Source organism: Hyaena hyaena, unplaced genomic scaffold, assembly GCF_003009895.1.
Source record: "Hyaena hyaena isolate Hyena2069 unplaced genomic scaffold, ASM300989v1 scaffold_810, whole genome shotgun sequence".
NCBI lineage: Eukaryota > Metazoa > Chordata > Mammalia > Carnivora > Hyaenidae > Hyaena > Hyaena hyaena.
The window spans coordinates 684,762-708,212 of record NW_024081438.1 but is presented as its reverse complement, the minus strand read 5'-3'; the positions used below and the strand labels follow the sequence as shown (position 1 = coordinate 708,212).

The 23,451-nt window shown below is 35.0% G+C and overlaps 1 protein-coding gene across 1 annotated transcript; it reads left to right on the top strand.

Annotated features, from left to right (window-relative positions):
- Nucleotides 1–22,082: 22,082 nt before the first annotated feature.
- Nucleotides 22,083–22,994, top strand: LOC120221733 (AP-3 complex subunit sigma-1-like). Its single transcript, XM_039219294.1, is given in 2 exon segments — nt 22,083–22,126; nt 22,128–22,994. Coding segments are annotated over 2 exon segments (570 nt in total). The 3' UTR covers nt 22,654–22,994.
- The last annotated feature ends 457 nt before the right edge of the window (nt 22,995–23,451 follow it).

Sequence of the window (23,451 nt, the reverse complement as noted above, 5' to 3'; positions counted from 1 at the left end):
CGTATATTTTGAATTCATTTTTGTGTATGGTGTAAGTAAGTGGTCCCGATTCATTCTTCTGCCTGTTGCTGTCCAGGTTTCTCAACACAATTTGTTGAACAGACTTTTTTTCCATTGAATATTCTTTCTTGCTGTGTTGAAGCTGTGTTAGCTATACATTTCTGGATTCATTTCTGTGTTCTCTATTCTATTCCATTGATATGTGTGTCTGTTTTTGTGCCAGTAACATTCTATCTTGATGATTATGGCTTTGTAATACAGCTTGACGTCTGGATTTGTGATGCTTCCAGATTTGTTGGGTTTTTTTGTATTTGTTTTTTTTTTCTTTTTCAGCATTACTTTGGGTATTTTGTAGTGTATTTGTGGTTCCTTACAAATTTTAGAATTGTTTGTTCTAGCTCTGTGAAGAATGCTGATGTTATTTTGGTAGAGATTGCATTGAATGTATAGATTGTTTTGAGCGGTATAGACATTTTAACAATATATATTCTTCCAATCCATGAGTATGAAATGGTTTTCCATTTCTTTGTGTCTTCTTCAATTTCTCTCATAAGCTTTCTATAGTTTTCACAGATCTTTCACCATTTTGGTTAGGCTTATTACTAGGTATTTTATGGGTTTTGGTGCATTTATAAATGGGATTGATTGCTTGATTTCTCTTTTTGTTCTTTCATTTTTGGTGTATAGAAATGCAGCAGATTTTGATATGTTGATTTTGTATCCTTTGACTTTGCTGAATTCATCTATCAGTTCTTACATGTTTTCTGTGGAGTCTTTTGCGTTTTCCACATAGAGTATCATGCTGTCTGTGAAAACTGATAGTTTGACTTCTTGCTTGCCGATTTGTATGCCTTTTATTTCTTTTTGTTGTTGAATTGCTGAGGGTAGGACTTCCAGTACTATGTTGAACAACAACAGTGAGAGTGGACATCTCTGTTATTCCCTGACCCAACATCATAAAAGCCATATATGAAAGAGCCACAACTAATATCCTCAAAGGAAGAAAACTGTGAGCTTTCCTCCAAAGGTCAGAAATTTAGTTTCTAAATATAGTTTATATTGATAGATCTTAATGTATCATCTTCTGGGAAAATTGAAAGTATTAATGCAATATATTCCTTATTGGTGTCTTTAAGACACTGATTTAATTTCCTTTGGATATATACACAGTAGTGGAATTCTAGGTCACATTGCAGGTTTTTTTTAACTTTTGTTTTTAATTTTTAACGTTTCATTATTTTTGAGAGACAGAGAAAGGATGTGGAAGGGGCAGAGAGAGAGAGAGAGAAAGAGAGAGAGAGGGAGAGAGAGAGAGAGAGACAGAATCTGAAGCAGGCTGCAGGCTCCCAGCTGTCAGCACAGAGCTGGACATGGGGCTCGAACCCACAAACTGTGAGATCACGACCTGAGCCAAAGTCAGTTGCTTAACTGACTGAGCCACCCAGATGTCCTGGTCACACTGCAGTTCTATTTTTAATTTTTTGAGGAACCTCCATATTGTTTTCCATAGTGACTACACCAATTTTCATTCCCATCAATAGTGTGCAAGTATTCCCTTTTCTCCACACCCTCACCAACACTTTCTCTTTTTTTTAAATAGTCTTTCTTATAGGTGTGAGGTGATATCTTATAGGTGTGAGGTGATAATATGGCTTTGATTTAGATTTCCTTAATGGTTATTAATGCTGGGCATTTTTTTAGGTGCCTGTTGGCCATTTGTATATCATTTTTGGAAAAATGTCTGTTTATGTCTTTTTTTTTTCTTATTTTTAATTGGGTTATTTGAGGTTTTTTGGCCATTGAATTGTAGAAGTTTCTTATATATTTTGTTATTTCCTTCTGCTATACAGAAGATTTTTATACTGCTGTAGTTTCACTTGTTCATTTTTGCTTTTATTACCTGTGTTTTTGATGTCATATCCAAGAAATCATTGCTAAGACTAATGTCATGAAGCTTGTTCCTTATGTTGTCTTTTAGAAGTTTTATAAGTCACAGGTATTCTGTCAAGTCTTTAATTGTTTTGAGTTAACTTTTGTGCCTGGTGAAAAATAAGAGTCCAATTTCATTCTTTTGAATATGGATATGCAGTTTTCCCAAAAGTACTTATTAAAAGACCAACCTTTCCTTACTGTGTTTTATTTGGCACCCTCGTCAAAGATTAATTGATTGTGTATGTATAAATTTATATCTTGGCTTTCTATTCTGCCCCATTGTTCTGTGTGTTTGTTTTTATGCCAGTTCAATACTGTTTGCTAATGCGGTTTTATAATATCATGATGTTATATCATGTAATGTCATGATAACATAGTTTTGAAATTTGGAAGTGTAATATCTGCTGCTTGTTTTTTTTTTATTTTTTTAAATTTTTTTTAATGTTTTATTTATTTCTAGGAGAGAGAGAGAGAGAGACAGCGTGAGCAGGAGAGGGTCAGAGAGAGAGGGAGTCACAGACTGAAACAGGCTCCAGGCTCTGAGCTGGTAGTCAGCACAGAGCCCGACGTGGGGCCCGAACCCACGAACCGTGAGATCATGACCTAAGCGAAAGTCGGACGCTTAACCGACTAAGCCATCCAAGTGCCACCTGCTTGTTTTTTCTTAAGATTGCTTTTGGTATTTGACATCTTTGGTGGTTCTATACTAATTTTAGGATGCTTTTTTCTATCTCTCTAAAATATGTAATTGGGATTTTGATCGGGATTGCAACAAATCTGCCGATCATTTTGTCATATATATATATAACTTTAGTCCTAACTAGTCCACCAAAACAAAACAAACAAAACAAATATATATATAACATCATGTCATCTGCAAATAAAGACTACTTAACTTTTTTTTTTTGACTTGCATGCTTTTTATTTCATTTTCTTATCTAATTGCTCTAGCTGTGACTTCCAATTTTATGTTGAATAGAGGTGGTAGGAGTGGACGCCTTGTCTTTTTCCTGATCTTAGAGGAAAGCCTTTTAGCTTTCACCATTGTGTAGGCTGTTAGTTGTTTGTTATTATGTATAGTAAATCCATCTCTATATAATTTTTTGTGAGATTTTATCATGAAAGGATAATGAATTTTGTCAGATCCTTTTTCTGCATCTGTTGAGATAATCATAGGATTATTACCCTTCATTCTGATAATGTAGCATATCACATTAATTGATTTTCATGGAATGAACTGTCCTTGCATCCCAGAGATAAATCCCACTTGATCATGGTGTATGATCCTTTACTGTGCTGTTGAATTTGGTTTTCTCGTATTTCATAGAGAATTTTTTAATCTATATTCATCAGTTTGGAGCCTATAATTTTCTTGCAGTGTCTTTATTTGGCTTTGGTATAAGAGTAATGCTAGTCTGGTTAAACAGGTTTGGAATGTTCCCTCCTCTTCATTTTTTAGGATGAGTTTTGAAGGACTGGCATTAATTCTTCTTTAAATGTTTTATAGAATAACCTGTGAAGCTATCTAGTTTTTTTCTTTGTTTAGAAGTTTTAGATTACTGACTTAATCTCCTTAGTCATTATTGGTTGGTTTAGATTTTTCTATTTCTTCATGATTTAGTTTTAGTAGGTTGTTCTTTACCATATTAATTTACTAATACAATTTACTTTCACTAATATATTTCTACTTAATGCTCATTTTGAAACACAGAATTGTCGTTTTTAGAAACAACTGAAAGATACCAGCATTCTATTGGTCCCAATCTCTGTGTTCAATTTTATCCAAGTATTCTCTCCACACTGCTTACAATTATCTGCCTTTGAGGAGCTCTCAGTTGTCCTCCTGAATTTCTCTTTTCTATTTAAAACAATAAAATTTTAGTCAACCACTAAATTCAACAACAAAAATTACCCTGCCTTTCTCAGGTTATAATTTCTTCTTATCTGTGTGTGGGTCCCCATTATCTAGCAATATGTAGCCTGATAACAGTGCATAATAAATAATTATAAGATTTTTTATTAAACCACATGAAATCGTTTATCTGACAAAGACCCTTTCATAATTAAGAACTAGAGAATAATACTTCCCCAAACTAGGCCTGAGTTCTTGGTCAAAACTTTCTGTGAAGCCAAGCCAAAAACAAATCATTGAAAGCCAACAGAGGTAGACATTAACAGTTTGCATGTTAAAGAAAATGCTCTTTATTCTGGATGAGTCTTTGTGAAATTCACTCTAAGAAAAGACCAATCTAATATCTGCTCTGTCATCCCTCAGCATGTTAGAATCATGAAAATAGGAGGCAGAGATTGACTAGTATCTGGAGACACAGAGAGGACTGAGAAGTGACAGCCTGGAAGCAAGGAAAAGCATGCTGCTCTGGGACAATTTATGGGAAGATAAAACAGCCCCATAAACCTCAATAGCTCCTGGGACTGTCACTGTATTAACATGGCACAGACCAATCATAGATGTTTGTGTCTGATGATGAGACATCAAAATAAGATAAATTATACTTCTAGGAAAAGTGACAACTGGAAGGCAAGCATTTAAATCCTCTCTTCCCAAATACTGACTGATTGAGACAAAGGAATATATTAAAATGGAAAAATCTTCAGTGTAGTTTTAAAAAACTGATTCATGATTCCATATACAGCATCTGCTTTAAGCAGTTTCTTCTAGACTTAGATTCAATAAGGTCAAATGAAAGAATATTAAAATGACTCCCAGCCTCCAACTGCAGTATGGTGTTTCTGTGTCGTATGAGATCAATAGAGGAGACTGTGGTAGGGCTCCATTATAATCATTAATTTCAGAGGTCAGGGTAACCCACAGGACAAATGGAGGTCTCTCATTTTGGATCTCTTTTCTTTGCTCAAAAATCAATAGCGGTGGAAAATGCAAGGACAAATCTAGCAATATCAGATAGAATGAGGCTGATTTCTCTGTGACTATAAGTTTAATAATAAAAAATAGTCTTATTATAAATGATTTTAAAATACAGACCAAATAAATGAAGAAGAAGAAGAAGAAGAAGAAGAAGAAGAAGAAGAAGAAGAAGAAGAAGAAGAAGAAGAAGAAAAAGAAGAAGAAAAAGAAGCAGCAGCAGCAGCAGCAGCAGCAGCAACAGCAGCAGCAGAGGAGGAGAAGGAAGAAGAAAAGGAGAAAGAAAAAGATATGGAAATTTGATTCAGGGGCTTCAAGGAAAAAAGTAAAACCCTGCACAGAAACAAGTATCTGCTGGATGTGCTTGCAGACTTAGCTCACATCCCACACTTCTCTCATTTTAGACATTTTAATATCAAATGCCAAGATATGGAAGAAACATCAGACACAGAGAAACTGTGAAAGATTTATTCCTTTTATGGTCAATTCATCAACAAATAATCTCCAGATTTAAAGAGTGCTTAATACTACATTCCTTAAAAATCTACTATAGGAAAATAACTTGCATTCAGTTGAGTATTTAGACTCCAAGCCATTCTTTTTCTGTTTTCCCAGTTTCAAACTTGGAGTGGAGGATAATTATTGCCTTATTATATCAAATGAGTTCATATGAACCCACTTTCAAAGTTTCCATTATGTTTGCTTCCCATTAAAGTAATACAGCAGCATTGGTATTTTTACATCTTATACACAAGATGTTTAAATATCTCTGCTGGAAAAAAAATCATATATTAAAAATATATATACCCCATCAATTTGATGTGTTCCTGACTTGGCATGAAAAACAAAATTGGCATCTCATTGGTGCTTGAAACAGTCGCAGATGGCTTCTAAAACAGCACTGTGTGTTTTCATTTGGGGATTCCATTGTTTAGATCACTTTTATGAATAATTAAAAATAAATCTGTGATGCCAGTAATTATAATAACCCATACCTGGCTTTGCAACAGAAAACAGTGACTCCGGCTCCCTAAAAGGATATAAATTTAACCATGAAATAGATGGGAGCCCTAGGAAATGCCCTCACTTTCCTCTAAACTCTAAAGAAAGTAGCAATTTTGTATAATACATTTAATGAATTGTTTTACATAATTCATTCTCTTCAGATGTTCTAATTTATATTCACTTTCACAGCTTCTGAAATTTACATATGTGATGAAGAATTATTTGGGGAAATGTAAATCTTTTAACAATCATGTTGAGCAATTTATCTTGTATTATCAGGGAAAAAACTCAAAAAAAGCTGAAGCTAAAAGAAGTAATTGTGGAAAAATACAGGACTAAATATTTGCACTGGGCTCAGTCTACAACAATGCAACTATCCATAGAAAGGACATTTCTCTAAATTCTTGCTTTAGTTTAGGTGGCAAGAGGCAATAATGTGTTTGAATTCAAATATACCTCCTGATGAAGTTTTGAGGTATTGATGGGGGATTCAGAACCAAGGGCCAAGAAAGAATTCTTGAAGACACCTTTGGTGCAAAAAGGTGATTTTATTAAAACACGGGCATAGGACCTGAGGGCAGAAAGAGCTGCTTGGGGTTGTGAGAGTGACTGATTATGTACCTTCAGGTTGAGAGGGGGTTAGGAACAGCGTAAGCCTCTAAGGAATTTTGGAAGCAAGGTTTCCAGGACCTTGAGGGGCTTAGGTGCTGTTACAAAAATGCCATTTATTACTGTTCAGTAAAATCTCAGTCATGAGACCATTCAGATGTATCTTAGGGAACCATAAGCTTGGAGTATGATTGCCAGCATATATCTTGGGGGAGTAGAGATAAAGGAAGTGTACAAAGGAATTTTTGTTGTTGTTGTTGTTGTTGTTTTTTACAAATAGTTTATTGTCAAATTAGTTTCCACATAACACTCAGGGCTCATCCCCACAAGTGTCCTCCTTCATGCCCATCCCCCCTCCCCCCCCACATCCATCAGTCCTCAGTTTTTGTCAGCATTCAAGAGTCTCTCATGGTTTGCCTCTCTCCCTTTCCCCCACCATTTCCGCCCTTCTTCTCCCCCTTGTTCCTCCGTCAAGTTCCTCCTAATCCTCCTATACGTGCAAACATATGATATTTGTCCTTCTCTGCCTGACTTATTTCGCTCAGCATAACACCCTCAAGGTCCATCCATGTTGCTACACATGGCCAGATTTCATTGTTTCTCATTGCCATGTAGTATTCCATGGTATAGATAAACCACATCTTCTTGATCCATTCATCTGTTGATGGACACTTAGGCTCTTTCCATGTTTTAGCTATTGTGGAGAGTGCTGCTATGAACATTGGGGTCCATGTGCTCCTATGCCTCAGCATTTCTGTATCCCTTGGGTAAATTCCTAGCAGTGCTATTGCTGGGTCATAGGGGAGTTCTATTGTTAGTCTCCTTAGGAACCTCCACACTGTTTTCCAGAGGGGCTGTACCAGTTTACATTCCCACCAACAGTGTAGGAGGGTGCCCGTTTCTCCACATCCTTGCCAGCATCTAGAGTTCTCTGATGTGCTCACTTTAGCCACTCTCACTGGCGTGAGGTGGTATCTCAGTGTGGTTTTGATACAAAGGAATTTTTATATGTGAAACTAGAATTATAGGATCCTGGGGAGGTAAGGGGAGGGGACAGGATAATGTTAAGCCAAGATTCCTTTTGCCCCTAGCAAAGTGTCTTCATAGAGGAAGCTGAGCTCCTAGAGGGAGGTTACTATGCCTTTTGAGGACATGTCAGTGGGCTGTAAGCAGTAAGAGAATTTAAATTTTCATTTGTCTTTGTCTCCTACATCACCATGGCAAGCACTTAAACCCCCTTACATCTTAATGAGGGTAATATTAAGGCTGCAGGAAATGTAGTCTATAGATTTCTGAAGATTAGGCTATGGGTAAGATTGCCTTTTTCTTGCAGTTTACTAAATTATCCATAAACTGAAGGAGACTCCTGTCCTGATCTCTATCAGTTAACTATTTTCTTTCTTTCCTTTCCCCTGTTCTTGGGCAGCCAGGAGTGTCTGAAGAATATCACACATATCCTACCTTGGGGGGTAGGTGCTGTTAGCCTGCACTTGGCCCTAAATTTGCCTCACACTCTTCATCACTTCCACTCAGGAAACTGAATTAGGTTTTCTTTTACATTATGCAGGTTGACTTTACAGTCTGAAAAAAAAAAAAAAAAAAACTTAAGATGAGCCACAAAAAAGATTTTTTTTTTTTTTAATTTTTTTAAATGTCCTATTTATCTCTAGGAGAGAGAGAAAGAGAGAGAGAGAGACAGCATGAGCAGAGGAGGGCCAGAGAGAGAGGGAGTCACAGACCGAAACAGGCTCCAGGCTCCGAGCTGGCAGTCAGCACAGAGCCCGACGTGGGGCCCAAACCCACGAACCGCGAGACCACGACCCAAGCGAAAGCCGGACGCCTAACCGACCAAGCCACCCAGGCGCCCCACAAAAAAGATTTTTAAATGAAAACTGTAACAGCCATAAAGAATAAATCATTAAATAATGCATGGCATCTTAGTAGCTTTTCATTGTGATTATGTAAAAAATAGTGAAGAGAAAGCCACCAATGAGAATGAGATGGTACAAATTAGAATGGAAAGGCTCTGATCATTAATATATATAAAATTAGTATTCATGATAATACTTTTTATTGATCTGTATTTCAAGTGGGGTCATGGAAGGAAAACACCACTATAAATCAGCAGTCCTGTGTTATGTCCAAAGTCAATCACTACCGACTCTGTAATCTTAGATGATTGATACATCTGAGCTTCAGTCTTCCCATTTGTAAAATTAAAGTTGCACTGGATAACTTCTAAATTCCCTTCCTGTATTCTGTTTTTGTGATGTGAAGTCTTATCTCTCCAATGAGTTACTCAATTCCTTGCAGAAGCCTCATTTTATGGTCCTTTTATATACTTAAAATCATTAGTCTATTGCTGTAGATGAAATGTAGGTTGTCTGTAATTGCCTGCTAAACTCTTGGATTCTGTATTCAGATATTTAAGCAACTAAAAAGAGAATAGCCCATCATACTTGAAGGTAAAAATAAACTATCGTAATTAAATCAATAGAAGCTGTTCAATGCATCTATGATATACTTATTTTTAAGGTGTTAACTGCATAATCATAGAATCTATAAAACTAGTGAGAGAATTATAATAGTAATTGTTATGGTAAATGTATTATCTCAATACATATTTCACATTTGTAATCTCTTCTATTCCATAGGACACATGGTAAACAAAGAAGATGAGCTGTGGAAGTTAGTAGAAAATGTGTGTGCTTGAATCTTGGCTCCATCATTTTCAGTATGCAATTTCCTTCTGGCTTTAACCTCCTATTTGCAATAGTTTATTAAATAAAGTAGATACAATAATTCCTCTATCATATGATATGTGATAGGTGTTTAAATTTTTTTAACATTTTATTACAATTGTCATAGGTCAGGCTCTAAATAAATTCTAGCTTTTTTAAAATTTGATTATGCCATTTTTATGAGATTCAGTTCCTTGTAACCTAATACACTTAATTTTACAGAATACTTTAAATTCCTTGAAAGTGAAGATATTTTATTCACTTTCGACCCTCTGCACATAATGTAATGGTAGACATTAAGTGGGCAAGTACACAATGTTAGTAACTAGTTTCAAAGAGACTAGATTAATATATCATTTGCTGCTACTAATTCTGTTATTTTTTTGTTTTGTCTTATTATTTGTGCTATGGCATTTGGAACATACTATTTCAAATTCACTGCAATGGCACTCATCATATACTATCATATACCACCATGTAACACAACATATACCAGTGTGCTGGGCCACAACACAAGTATATTTCTTCAAGTAGAAGAAAACAGGTGCTGGTAGGTCTAGGACAGACAGAGGGAACTCAAAGAGCCAGCATGCTTGCCATGTGAGATGCGTAAGAGGACAAGGCAAATCCCGCCTTCATTCATTACTGTAATCATATCCCAGAAGTTTTGCTTGCGACTGAATTATTGAAGATCTAACCCCCCTGTGTTTGTATCTGGAGTTGGGAACTTAAGGAGGTAGAATTAAAAAAGAACATAATTGTAGGGCCCTCTTGATAGGAGTAGCTTTATAAGAAGAAGAAGGAGATTGCTCTCTTTCCATCATGTGAGGATACAGTGATAAAGTGGCCATCTGCAAGCCAATAAGAGAGCCCTCATAAAAAATGAAATGAGCTGGTCTCTTGATTTTGGACAACCCAAGCTTCTGGAACTAATAAATGTCTTTCTTTAAGCCACCTAGTCTATGGTATTTTGTTATAGAAAACCAGTACAGGCTTAAGCTTATAACTGGGGGGAATAAATAGAAGTGCAAAGTCAGGAAGGCTGGGGTAAGTTAGTCCTTGATGAATAGCCTATTGAGGACAGATGTAAAGCTTAGACGATGGGGGATGTAGACCCAACTTGAACAATTTTATGGTCCCTGTCAAATATATCAGGATATAAATCACATTTGGGCCATTTATATCATGTTCTCAAGTCAAAAACTGAATAAATTGTAATGTGACACAAACTCAAATAATACCCAATACCAGGACCTTAGCTATAAGAGTAATTGAAGCTTACTTATCTGTTCTCACTCAAATGACTTATTCCCTACAGTTCTAAGGTTTTGATACTGTTGGAGGTGAGAGAAGTAGGAATTTGCTGAGATTCTCCCTGGGCCAGAAATTTTTACTTAGTTATCTCAAATGCAACTTTTCCAAAGTAAACATTTTAACTGATCATTTATTTTTAGTGTAACAACCTCCCTTAGGCATCATATATATCAGAACCTCAGACACCACCAAAAATGAGTTTTAAAAAAATAGCATTCAGTAACACTTTTTAATAGGTCACAGCTTCATAGTGCCTGATTACTTTACATGCTACAAATTGTCAATACTTCCAAAATGATTGCAAATGGTGTAAAACCTCATGCAACAACATAGCGATTTTTCCACTTATGCAGAATATTTCATTACTACAACAAAATGCACTTGAGCCCTGCTGCCAAGCTTGAAAAAGATTGATTTAAGATTATTAATGGATAGATATTTAGAAATGAGTCACAGGGGATTATTCTGAGAAGTTAAGGGATGGCCTCAAGTTCCAAACACAAGTGGCATAACAATAGATCCTAGACCCTAATTTTTATTTAGTATGTTATTTTTGAAGCAAATGAAATATATAGGATTTCTTTAATATGTTTTGTACATTTTATCATGAATTCCAAGAAATTATTAGCATACATATGTCACAAAGATAAATGTCTTACCAAAAATAGTTGCATTTAACAATGTAAAATAAGAGTGCATCAATTCTTTAGAATCACTCAGTAAAATACATGGTTTGATCTATAATGTGAATTATAACAGTGGTCAAAACTTCACCAGTGTAATAATGAATATTGTTAAAATGTTAAGTGTCCCCAATTTCACCTACAGGTTTCATGCAAAAGACATCTTTATTAGAAATTGATAAACTGATTCTAACATTCGTATTATAATATTTTTAAAAATATAGACTTAGCCAAAACAACTTTAAGAAAAAAGCAAATTGGGAAAACTTAGTCTACCTTATTTCAAGAGTAATTATAAAGCCGCTTTGGAGGGCCTGGGCGGCTTAGTCGGTTAAGCATCCAACTTCAGCTCAGGTCACGATCTCATATCTGGTGAGTTGAAGCCACACATCAAGCTCTGTGCTGACAACTCAGAGACTGGAACCTGCTTTGGATTCTGTGTTTGCCTCTCTCTCTGCCCCTCCCCCATTCATGTTTGCTCTCTCTCTCTCTCGTTCTCTCTCTCAACAATAAATAAATCTTACAAAAAAATGTTTAAAGCTGCATTAAATAGATCATGTGGTATTAAATCCTAGTTATACAAATAGATTGGCAGAACAAAAATAGGTAACCATATATGTGGTTAATCAATTTTAAATGAAGATTCAAAGGACATTCCGTATATAGTGGACCAACTTTTTGATAAATGTTGTTAGAACAATGAGATATTCATAGGTAGAAAAAATGAACTTCAATTCATACCTCACAGAATGTACAAAAATTAATTTAAACTGGATCAGATACTAATATAAACTATAAATCTGTTGAAGAAATTGCAGGATAAAATCTTTGTAAACTTGAGCAAGGCAAAGATATTCTAGCTACAATGCCAAGGCTCTACCCATGAAGGAACAAATGGATAAATTGGACTTCATCAAAATAAGAATTATGTCCTTCAGATGATACTGTTAGTAAAATGACAGATAAGGCACAGACTGGAAGAAGATAATTGCAAAAAATATATTTGATAAAAATATTTGCATTCAGGTTATAGAAACAACTTTTAGATGTCATTAATAAGAAAATAAGAAAACAAAAACCATTTGAAATGGACAAAAATTGAACAGAAATGTTATCAAAGAAAATATGTATTTGGCAAATAAACACAAGAAAAATATTGAAAATCACTTATTAGGGAAGTGCTAATTAAAAACCTCAATTAGACTCCACTAGATAGCTATTAAAATGCCTAAAATTAACAGGGCAACTAGATTGCTCAGTCAGTTAAGCAGTGGACTCTTGATTTTGGCTCAAGTCATGATCTCACAGTTCATGAAATCGAGCCCCATATCAAGCTTGATGTCCATATCTTGGGATTTTCTCTCCCTCTCTTTCACTGACCCTCCTTCCCCCTCTCAAATAATAAGCTTAAAAAATTAAAATGAATGTCTAAAATTAAAAAGAGTAATCACACCAAGTGTTGGCAGAAATGTGGAACAACTAGAAATCTCATACGTTGCTTTCTATAAAGTTAACTATTCTCCTACCATATGACTCAGCCATTATCTTATCAATAAATGAAAATAAATTTCTGTACAAAAACTTATATGCAAGTGTTCATAACAGCTCTATTTAAATAGCCAAAAACTGGAAACCCAAATATCCATTAACAAGTGAATGACTGCTACCCAGAAATAAAAAAATTGAACTATTGATATAGAAATATTTATACTGAGTGAAAGAAACCAGACTCCCCCAAAAAATGTATTCTGTATGTCTCCATGTATACAAAATTCTAGAATATACAAACTAATCTACAGTAACAGAAAATATATTAGTCGTTGACTGGGAGCTCCAGAAAGTATCTTCTAGGGATGATGAATATGCTCATTATTGTGGTTATAATTTCAATATATATACATATGTCAAAACATTAAATTTTTCTTTAAAGTGGACATTTTCTTGTATGTCGATCATATCTAAATAAAGCTGTTTAAAAAATGAAATGGAACAGGGGTGCCTGGGTGGTTCAGTCGGTTAAGTGGATTAAGTGTGTGGCTTCAACTTAAGTCATGATCTCATGGTTTGTGGATTTGACCCATGTCAGGTTCTGTGCTGACAGCTTAGAGCCTGGAGCCTGCTTCAGATTCTGTGTCTCCCTCTCTCTGCCCCTCCACTGCTTGTGCTCTGTTTCTCTGTCTCTAAAATAAATAAACATTTAAAAAATGAAAAAAAAAAAACCCCAACATGAAATGGACATTGTATTCACCAAGGATAAATCTCCTAATTGTAGATGCAAATCTCATTATGTCTAAGACTTTTCTGTTCAATCTTAGGTAATACATTATCCTCTTGTTGGCCTATACCACAAAGACATTCTTGATTCAAAAATTCAGTCAAAACAAAGAAAGATATTAATGGGCCCCAACAATATGGCTTCCCAGACATGTAGTCTTCTCATATTCTGCCATGTTGCTCATAACCAAATGCTTCCCAAAGATGGACGAGCTTTGGCATGGTTGGCAGATGTGCCTAAGAATGGAATCTTCTCCACAGCATTTTCCTGCATGCTGTGTTTTACCCATACTAAGTCCTTTTTTATAGCTACTAAAACAAATGATGAATGGTGAATTTGAATGTCTAATATAGCCCAAGACCACTGCTGGTCTTCATTAAGCATAGTGGGCATTACATTTGCTTAGTCAAATGTTATTGGAACGTTATTGACATATAACATTGTATTAGTTTTAAGCATATAACATGACTTGATATATGTATGTATTGCAAAATGATCACCACAGTAGTTTGATTAGCATCCATCACCACACTTAGTTACAAATTTTCTTTCTTGTGATGAGAACTTTAAAAATCTAGTCTCTTAGCAACTTTCAAATATGCAATATGATATTGTTAACAATAATCATCATATTATACATTACGTCCTAAGGATTTATTTCTCTTATAACTGGAAGCTTGTGCCTTTTGAACTCCTTCATATGTTTTGCCCACCCTTCAATCCCCTCTACCTCTGACAACTACCATTCTCTTCTCTGTGAGTTTGCTTTTTTATTCCCACATATAAGTGAGATCATACAGTATTTGTCTTTCTCCATTTGACATATTTCACTTTGCATAATGCACCCAAGGACCATCCATGTTTTTTTAGATTTTTTTTTTGTTATTGAATTGTATGAGTTCTTTATATACTTTGGATATTAACCCTTTATCAGATATATGATTTGCTAATATTTCTCTCATTGTGTAGGTTGCTTCAATCCTCTAAATATGAAAAATTCTGTTTAAATCTGTAGTATTTACATGAAGTAATAAACACTCCTGTACATGGTGGTAAACCAGGATTATGGTGTTTTGCATATGTAAAAAATTATTTTTGAAGTTTATTTCTACTTTTTATAATGAAACATTCTTAGCTTTCTATAGTATCTACCTTTCTATGCTATCTATGGAACCTAAAGATTTCAAGCTATCCAACAAATTTAGGAGATAATTTTCCTAAATGTTAAGCACATAGTATAGAATTTCTTTTTTTTGAATTTTGATATAAGTCATCCTCTCACTGCCCTCCATTCACCTGTTCTAATCTGGACTGGTTGCTTTCTAGGATTAGAGGGTGGTGATCATCATGGAACTTTCTCAGTACTTCTTTGTATTGAGTAGTAGGTTCCCCAGATTTTGTGTCTTCCTTTGTCTTGACTCATTCTTTTATCCTGCTGAAGACATCAGCTAGCAGCATTTTAAGAAAGAGTATGTGGTAGGTATAGTTTTTTATTTCTTGCATGTCTGAAAATTCCTTTATTCTCACCTAATATTTGATATTTGAGAAAAAAATGAGATGCGAAAAAAATATTGATTGAAAATTATTTTTCCTAGTAATTTGGAAGCACTGCTCCACAGTCTTTTTATATCCTGAGTTGATGTTTCAGAGTCTGATGCTATTTTGAGTCCAGTTTTCTTTATGCAATTTGTTTGAGTTTTTAAAGTTTTCTCTGAACATGTTTAAGCCTACTTTTCATTGTTATTCTGACATTTCACAATTGTGTGTTTTGTTGTAAAATATTTTTACCAGTTTTCTCTGAAGTAAATATTTAAATGTGAAAAGCAAAACTTTGAATTAAAAAAAATTAAATTTATTTATTTTGAGAGAGAGCTGAGAGAGCTTGAGCAGGGGAGGGGCAGAGAGAAAGAGAGAGAATCCTAAGCAGGTTTTGTACAGTGAGGAGCTCCACATGTGGGTTCAAACGCGCAAACTGTGAGATCATGCCCTGAGCAGAAGTCTGACACTTAAAACTGAGCCACCCAGGTGCTTCAAAACTCAATATTTTAAAAGTCAACCCAGGTAAATATTTTTTTTTCCTTTGGGTAAAGAAGGATTTATTATTATCAGCAAAAGCAAAACTTACTAAGGAAAAGACTGGTGTGTGTGTGTGTGTGTATTTATATTTATATATTAATAAGAACTTCTTGTCATAAAAATATAAATGGAGATCTATCAGCCTGGAAACGATATTTACTATAAATAAAATAGACAAAGAATCAGTATCTTAAATATATATTACCCCCACAATTCAATAAAAAAAAGGAAGATAAATAACACAATAGAAAATTGGGAAAACACATGAAGATGAAATCCAGTTAATCATGTAACAAATTTACATTATGAGCTTAACAGTTGAGAAGACACATAATGAATTTTTCTCTTTCTACTGTGGGTAATCTATTGCAAGGATATTTTATACTCGAGGGGCATTTCACTTCAATTTTTCAGAGAAATATACTTTAATCTTTCACATTATATAGGAAGAGGAAGAGGGGAGAGGAAGCATGTTTGCAGCTAATATGCTAAGAATAGGACACAAACTAAGAGGGTACAAAGTCCCATATGTTGTGTTTCAAGATTTATTATGTCATTTTTCTTGCTTAGTCTTTTGGGAAATCTCTATAATTCTTTTATGATTTAGAGAGCCAGATCTCATATTTACTTTCCTATATTTTTTCTAATAACAAATTAATTCATTTTTATTATTTTTTTTCATCTTCAATATACTGGATCATTTAATTCCTTATTTTACCATGCTCTTGGGATAAATATTAAGAATCTTATTTTTTTGTAAATTATCTTTGCCTATTAATTTGGCTCTACCTCATCTCATAATTTTATATTATAATGTCTTATTCACATTTTATGCTCTCTATATGCAGATATTATTTCTACTTTGACAAATAATTCAGAACATTTTTTTCTTAAATAGTTTATTGTCAAGTTGGTTTACATGTAACACCCAGTCCTCATCCCAACAAGTGCCCTCCTCCAGGCCCATCACCCCCCTTCCCCTCTCCACCACCCCTATCATTCCTCAGTTTGTTCTCAGCATTCAAGAGTCTCTCATTGTTTGCCTCCCTCCCTCTCCCCAACTACTTTTTCCCTTCTTCTCTTCCATGGTCCTCCATTAAGTTCCTCCTAATCCACCTATACATGCAAACATATGGTATCTGCAGGACAGTGTTTTTACTGTATAATTTGGACAAATGCATTTTTTCTCATGATTTGGGAATTGTACATTTTACTTTTATTTTACTATGGTGAACTTAAAGACAGTTGAAACTCATGTTCTTTATCAAAATCTCAGAACTGTAAAATGACACAATGATTACTGCACTGTATTTTTCTTTAGGAAAATATATTTTGAGCCTTTTCTCTATCCATTTCCAATTTTTTTGATGAACTAAATTTTGTAATCCAGATGGTTGCTTATGACATTATACATTCTCCTCCTTTTAAAAAAAAAAGTTGATATGTGTATTATTTTCATAATCATACTAACATAAATTATTTAGGTAATGTTTCTGATTTTACTAATCATTACACTTTCTTCTATGCCATATCTTACTTATAATCTCATCAAATTCTGACATCAAGAATCACTTGAAGATAGGTGGAGTGCTTGAGGTCAGAAATTCCCGTTCTTTAGTCTTTACAAAAATTATAAACTGGCCTTATCTTTTTCAAATCAACACATTAACTTGTTTTTTAAAACACTGTAATTTTTTCATTATTTTATGATATAATGCATTAGAAAAATTCCAACATTTACTTAATTTTTGTTCATTCCTCTCGGTAACTTAATTTTTTCTGACAATATGATTACAGATTTTTTTTTCTGCTCCATTTTCTGTTAGCCTGAGAATTTTGACTGTGATATTTACTTATGGTATTCTTCTAATCAATGTTGTTTATAATAGAAAAACATAATTTTGCTTTTTCTTACAATGACATTATTTAATTGGATAACATTTGCTTTTCTTTCTTGGAGTGATTCTTTCTATTTGATATTTATCTGTTCAGACAGAAAGTTCTTGTTTGTTTTGCTATTTACACATTTTTAAAAAATGTTTTTGTTTTTTGTTCAAGATTTGGGTTTAAGATTATTTTAGTTTATAGATATTGAAGACCAGTGTTCATAACATTTTGTCCTAGACAAAAGCTTGGAGAAAAAGCTGATCTTTCATATGATAATGTTTCTAAACCATGAGTTGGTAAACTATGGCCTGTGGGCAGGCTAAAATTGCCTATCACCTGTTTTTACAAATGAAGTGTTATTAGAACACAGACATCCCTATTTATTTGTATATTTGTCTGTGTCTGTGTTTGCCCTACAACAACAGAATTGAGTAGTTGCAATACAGAGTGGTATGTGTGACCCCAAAGTTGAAAATAGTTACTGTTTGGGCTTTTACAGAAAAAGTTTGCTAACTCCTGATTGAGAATATAAGTCCATTTATCCTATGTATTGGAATGGGACTGCTGAAAGAGTAAGTGATACAGTAGGAGCTTCATTACTCTATAAAACATTTCTTCTCATCTTAGTGGTAGAAGTCCAAATTTCACAAGTACACAAACACCATCTCTGGAAAATATGATAGTTCCCTCTGGAAACCAGTCACAGCAATGTTTTCAACTTTACTCAACATGGCATCTTCAGTAAGTCAGGACTTTGAAAATACCCTACATCCAAGCCTAGTTATCTTAATCTCAGAGTACTCCTCTCCTCTTCCTACTTCAACATGCAGAGCTCCTGGGTCAACTACTTGGGGGTATGGTTCATTATTTTACTCTAAGGACACTTGAAAGCATAGGGAAGATATCTAAGAGTTGGAATTCCCCAATTTTTTTTTAATCTGGAGAGGCATGAATTTCCATGATCACTGCTTAGATATTTACACACACACACACACACACACACACTCTATATATATATGTAATTAACCATTGAAAATAAAAATCCAATCACAGTAAAGAAACAGTAAGATTTACTGAAACAAGTGTGTTGCGTATCCCAAAAAGGAACCTTTCCACATATAAAATAGGAACCTTTCCACATCATATCTACCTTATATCAGTTACTATGTGGACTAAAATTATTCAACAAATCTAAATATACCATATGCCCTAGGTACCATGTGGGTGTTGGGAATACAAATAAGATGCTTTAAGTAGCTTCCTGTTTGATACTGCACAATAAATAATTACTATAAACTATGCATAATACTAAGATGTATAATAGAGTGATATATGATATGAAAGCATATAGAAGGGACACATAGTACAAGTGGAACCCAGCAGGACAAGTTTTTATAGAACAGAAAAATTTAAACTGAGTCCTGACATGAATTGGAATCAAGAGCAAGGAAGATATTCCATGCCATTGGAACAGCATGTGGAACATTGTGAAGAAGAGCAAAATGTAGTTTTCTTGTATGTCTAAGAAAAATATGCACTTGAAAGTGTCATATTAGGGGTTAAATGGTAGATTAGGGGTTTTCAGCCATTATATTCCCAGAAAACATCAATTTTGCTGGTGACTCATATAATAAAGTAACTTTGTGCGAATCTAGAAGTTTAGTGGAGAAGTTCCAGCACACCATTTGGAGCAAAAATTCAAGAATAGATAAATTGTAGAAAGTAAAAACAGTTTCACTTTACCTACTTTACCTCTCCCCCAAGGCAGCATAGATCATTGCTGACAGAGATTTACCTTGGTCTGTGACTTCCCCCATGAAGAAAGTGAACACCTGACATCTTCCACTGTGCAGGATGCTCCCTAAGAGTCCCACTTTTTTTTTGGTTGGGGGTCTTACCCATCAAGGTAAGGACATCAGCAAGCTAAGTAGTTGGGAGAGATTGGTATTCAGGAAGAGAAGTGAGGATTTACAGCAAAGAGAGCTCCCAATTCAACAAATGGCCACAATCCTATTAACATTTTCATGGACTCTATCCAGACTCCCACCCACCCACAAACCATATGGAATGCCTAATCTACAGACCCTTTAATAGCCCATGGATGCCCCAAACACTCCATGTGCCTTACTCCTGCCCCCTTCCATGGGCAGCTTCTTGCCTATGCCCCTATGGAACAGTGTTAAACTAAAAATAAATAATAGGAGGGGCAGCTCAGCCAGTTAAGCATCCAACTTTGGCTCAGCTCATGGTCTCCCAGTCTGTGGGTTCCAGCCCCACATCGGGCTCTGTGCTGACAGCTCGGAGCCTAGAGCCTGATTAGATTCTATGTCTCCCTCTCTCTTTGCCCCTCCCCTGCTCACACTCTGTCTGTCTCTCAAAAATAAATAAACATTAAAAATAATAAAACATAAAAATAAATAATAGGAGGAAACTTGGAAAATTCACAAATATATGGAAATTAAACAAACCTCTGTTGAATAACAAGTGAGTCAAAGAAATCAAAAGAGAAATAAGAAAGTATCTTGAGACACATGAAAGTAGAAACACAGCATACTAAAACTGATGAGATCCAGTTAAAGGGAAGCTTATAGCAAGGAATATGTACATTAAGAAGAAAGAAAGACCTCAACTAAAAACTTAAAATTACATCTTAAGGAATTGAAAAAAGAACGCACTAAGCCCAAGGTTAGTAGAAGGAAGATAGTAACAAATACCAGAGAAAAAAATAAATGAAATAGAAACCGGAGAACAAAATAAAAGACTTAAAAAATTTTAGTTTCTTTAGACAAGCAAAACTGACAAAGCTTTAGCTAGACTAAGGGAAAAAAAGAGAAGAGTCAAATAAATAAAATCAGAAATGAAAAAGGAGATTTTACAAAAGATAACACAGAAATACACGGTTTTACAAGATATCACTATGAACAAATACACACCAGAAATTTCAATAATCTAGAAGTGGTATATTCCTAGAAACATAATCCTTCTAAGAATGAATCATGAAAAAATAGAAAATTTGAACAGACCAAGAAAGAGTAAGAAGATTGAATCAGTAATCAAGAACCTCCCAAGAAAGAAAAGCCCAAAACCAGTTGGCTTCACTAGTGAATTCTACCAAACATTTAAAAGAGAATTAATATCAGGGTTCCTGGGTGGTTCAGTTGGTTAAGCGTCCGACTCTTGATCTTGACTCAGGTTATGATTCCATGCTTTGTGAATTTGAGCCCCGCATCAGGCTCTGTGCTGATAGTGTGGAGCCTGCTTGAGATTCTCTGTCTCCCTCTCTCTCTGCCCCTCCTTTCCTTCTCAAAAATAAATATTTTTTTAATTAAAAATACAAAAGAATTAATATCAATTCTACTCAAATACTTTCAACAATGTGAAGAGAAGAGAACACTTTCAAACTCATTTTATGAGGACAGCACTTACTCTGGTATGAGTGTCAGACAAGGACATTACAAGAAAAAATTACAAGCCAGTATCTTCAGTGAACATACTATAAGAATCCTCAACAAAATACTAGCAAGCCAAATTCAATAGCTCACTAAAAGGATAATACATGATAATTAAGTGGGATTATCCCTGGGATGCAATGATATTTCAACATATGCAAATCAATCAATATGATATGTTACATTAACAGAATACAGGATAAAAATGATATAATCATCTTAGTAGATGTAGGGGAAAAAAAACATTTAACAGAATTTAACATATTTCATGATAAAAACTCTCAACTAAGAGGTCCAGAAGGAATGTGCCTCATAATAATGAATGCCACACACCATATTCAACACAGAAAAGCTGAACTTTTCCTCTAAAGATCAGAAACAAGACATGGGGGGCGCCTGGGTGGCTTAGTCGGTTAAGTGTCCGACTTTCGCTTAGGTCATGATCTCGCGGTTCGTGGGTTCAAGCCCCACGTCGGGCTCTGTGCTGACTGCCAGCTCAGAGCCTGGAGCCTGTTTCAGAGTCTGTGACTCCCTCTCTCTCTGACCCTCCCCTGCTCACGCTGTCTCTCTCTCTCTCTCCTAGAAATAGATAAAACATTAAAAAAAAATAATACAGTCTTACTTATAATACTATCTGAAATAATAAAATATTTAGGAATAAGTTTAACAAAGGAAATGGAAGATCTGTAGACTGAGAACTGCAAAATACTGACTAAAGGAATTGAAGAAGACAAATATATAGAAAGAAATCCTATGTTCATAGATTGAAAGGATTTATATACTTAAAATTTCAATACTATCCAAGATGATCCACAAATTCAATGCAATCTCTATCAAAATACCACTGACATTTCTCACAGAAATGGGAAAAATAATCCTAAAATTTATATGAAACCATAAAAGATCTTGAATTACTAAATCAACTTTTGGCAATAATAAAGGTGGAGACACAATACTTTCTAATTTTAAATTATATCACAAAGCTATAGCAATCAAGACAGTATAAAAACTACCAGCATAAAACAAGCACAGGGACCAGTGAAATAGTATATAGTGAGCCCAGAAATAAACCCATGCGTATACAATCACCCTTTGACAAAGACATCAAGAATACACAGTGGTGGAGGGGGCGGGTGGGGAAGGATCGCTGGCGAGATCCCGAGGCGAGGCTCGCGCGCCCGCCCCCACCCTGGCCCCCAGCGCCCACCCGGTCCGCCTGGCTCAGCCATGATCAAGGCGATCCTCATCTTTAACAACCACGGGAAGCCCCGGCTACCAGCCCTACAGTGAAGATACAAAGCAGCAAATCATCAGGGAGACATTCCATTTGGTATCTAAGAGAGATGAAAATGTTTGTAATTTCCTAGAAGGAGGATTGTTAATTGGAGGATCTGACAACAAACTGATTTATAGGCATTATGCAACATTATATTTTGTCTTCTGTGTGGATTCTTCGGAAAGTGAACTTGGCATTTTAGATTTAATTCAAGTATTTGTGGAAACGTTAGACAAGTGTTTTGAAAACGTCTGTGAACTGGATTTAATTTTCCATGTAGACAAGGTTCACAATATTCTTGCAGAAATGGTGATGGGGAGAATGGTATTGGAGACCAACATGAATGAGATTGTTACACAAATTGACGCACAAAATAAACTGGAGAAATCTGAGGCTGGCTTAGCAGGAGCTCCAGCCCGTGCTGTATCAGCTGTAAAGAATATGAATCTTCCTGAGATCTCAAGAAATATTAACATTGGTGACATCAGTATAAAAGTGCCAAACCTGCCCTCTTTTAAATAAAAATAAATAAATAAAAAGGCCACTCCTAGGTAAAATCCAGGGGGAAAGTCATCTAAGTTTACCATGCAGTTGTTTACCAAAAATAGAGGAGAGTCTTAACTTTTGCTCTTGGATTGAAGTCAAGGTACTGTAGAGAAGTTGTGTAAAATCAGTATGGAAGTTCAATGGTTCTTTTCCTGCTCAGTGATTTTGAAGAAATGGGGTAGTTTTCCAGTGTGATATTTCACTTTCTTTTCTAAACTGCGGTCCTGTGTCCACGTAAGGCATGCCTCTCTGTACTGGCTACTTACTACAGTATTTCAAGAAGTGTTGGACACATTCCTTTCAACTGTGTACAATCCAAAATGTTGGTGTTTTGTATGGATCACAAGTGCAGCATTCCATTGTTCTTTCTGTTACTTGTCACACTTGTTATTTAAAGAATCAAGTATGTATTGCATGAAAACATTATGACCTTTTTCTCTTAGTTTAAATAAACTCCAAGGTAACTGGGAAAAAAAAAAGAATACACAGTGGTGAAAGCATTGTCTGTTCAACAAATGGTGCTAGAAAAATTGAATATCCATATGCATAAGGATGAAATTGGTGGCCTATCTTATACCATACACAAACTTCAACTCAAAATGAATTAAAGATTTAAAGCTAAGACCAGAATCCAAAGAAGTCCAAGAATAAAACATGAAGGAAAAGCTCTTTGACGTTGGTCTTAATAATTATTTCTTAGATATGACACCAAAAGAGCAGGGAACAAAAGCAAAAATGAACAAATATGTCTATATCAAACTAAAATTTTAAGTA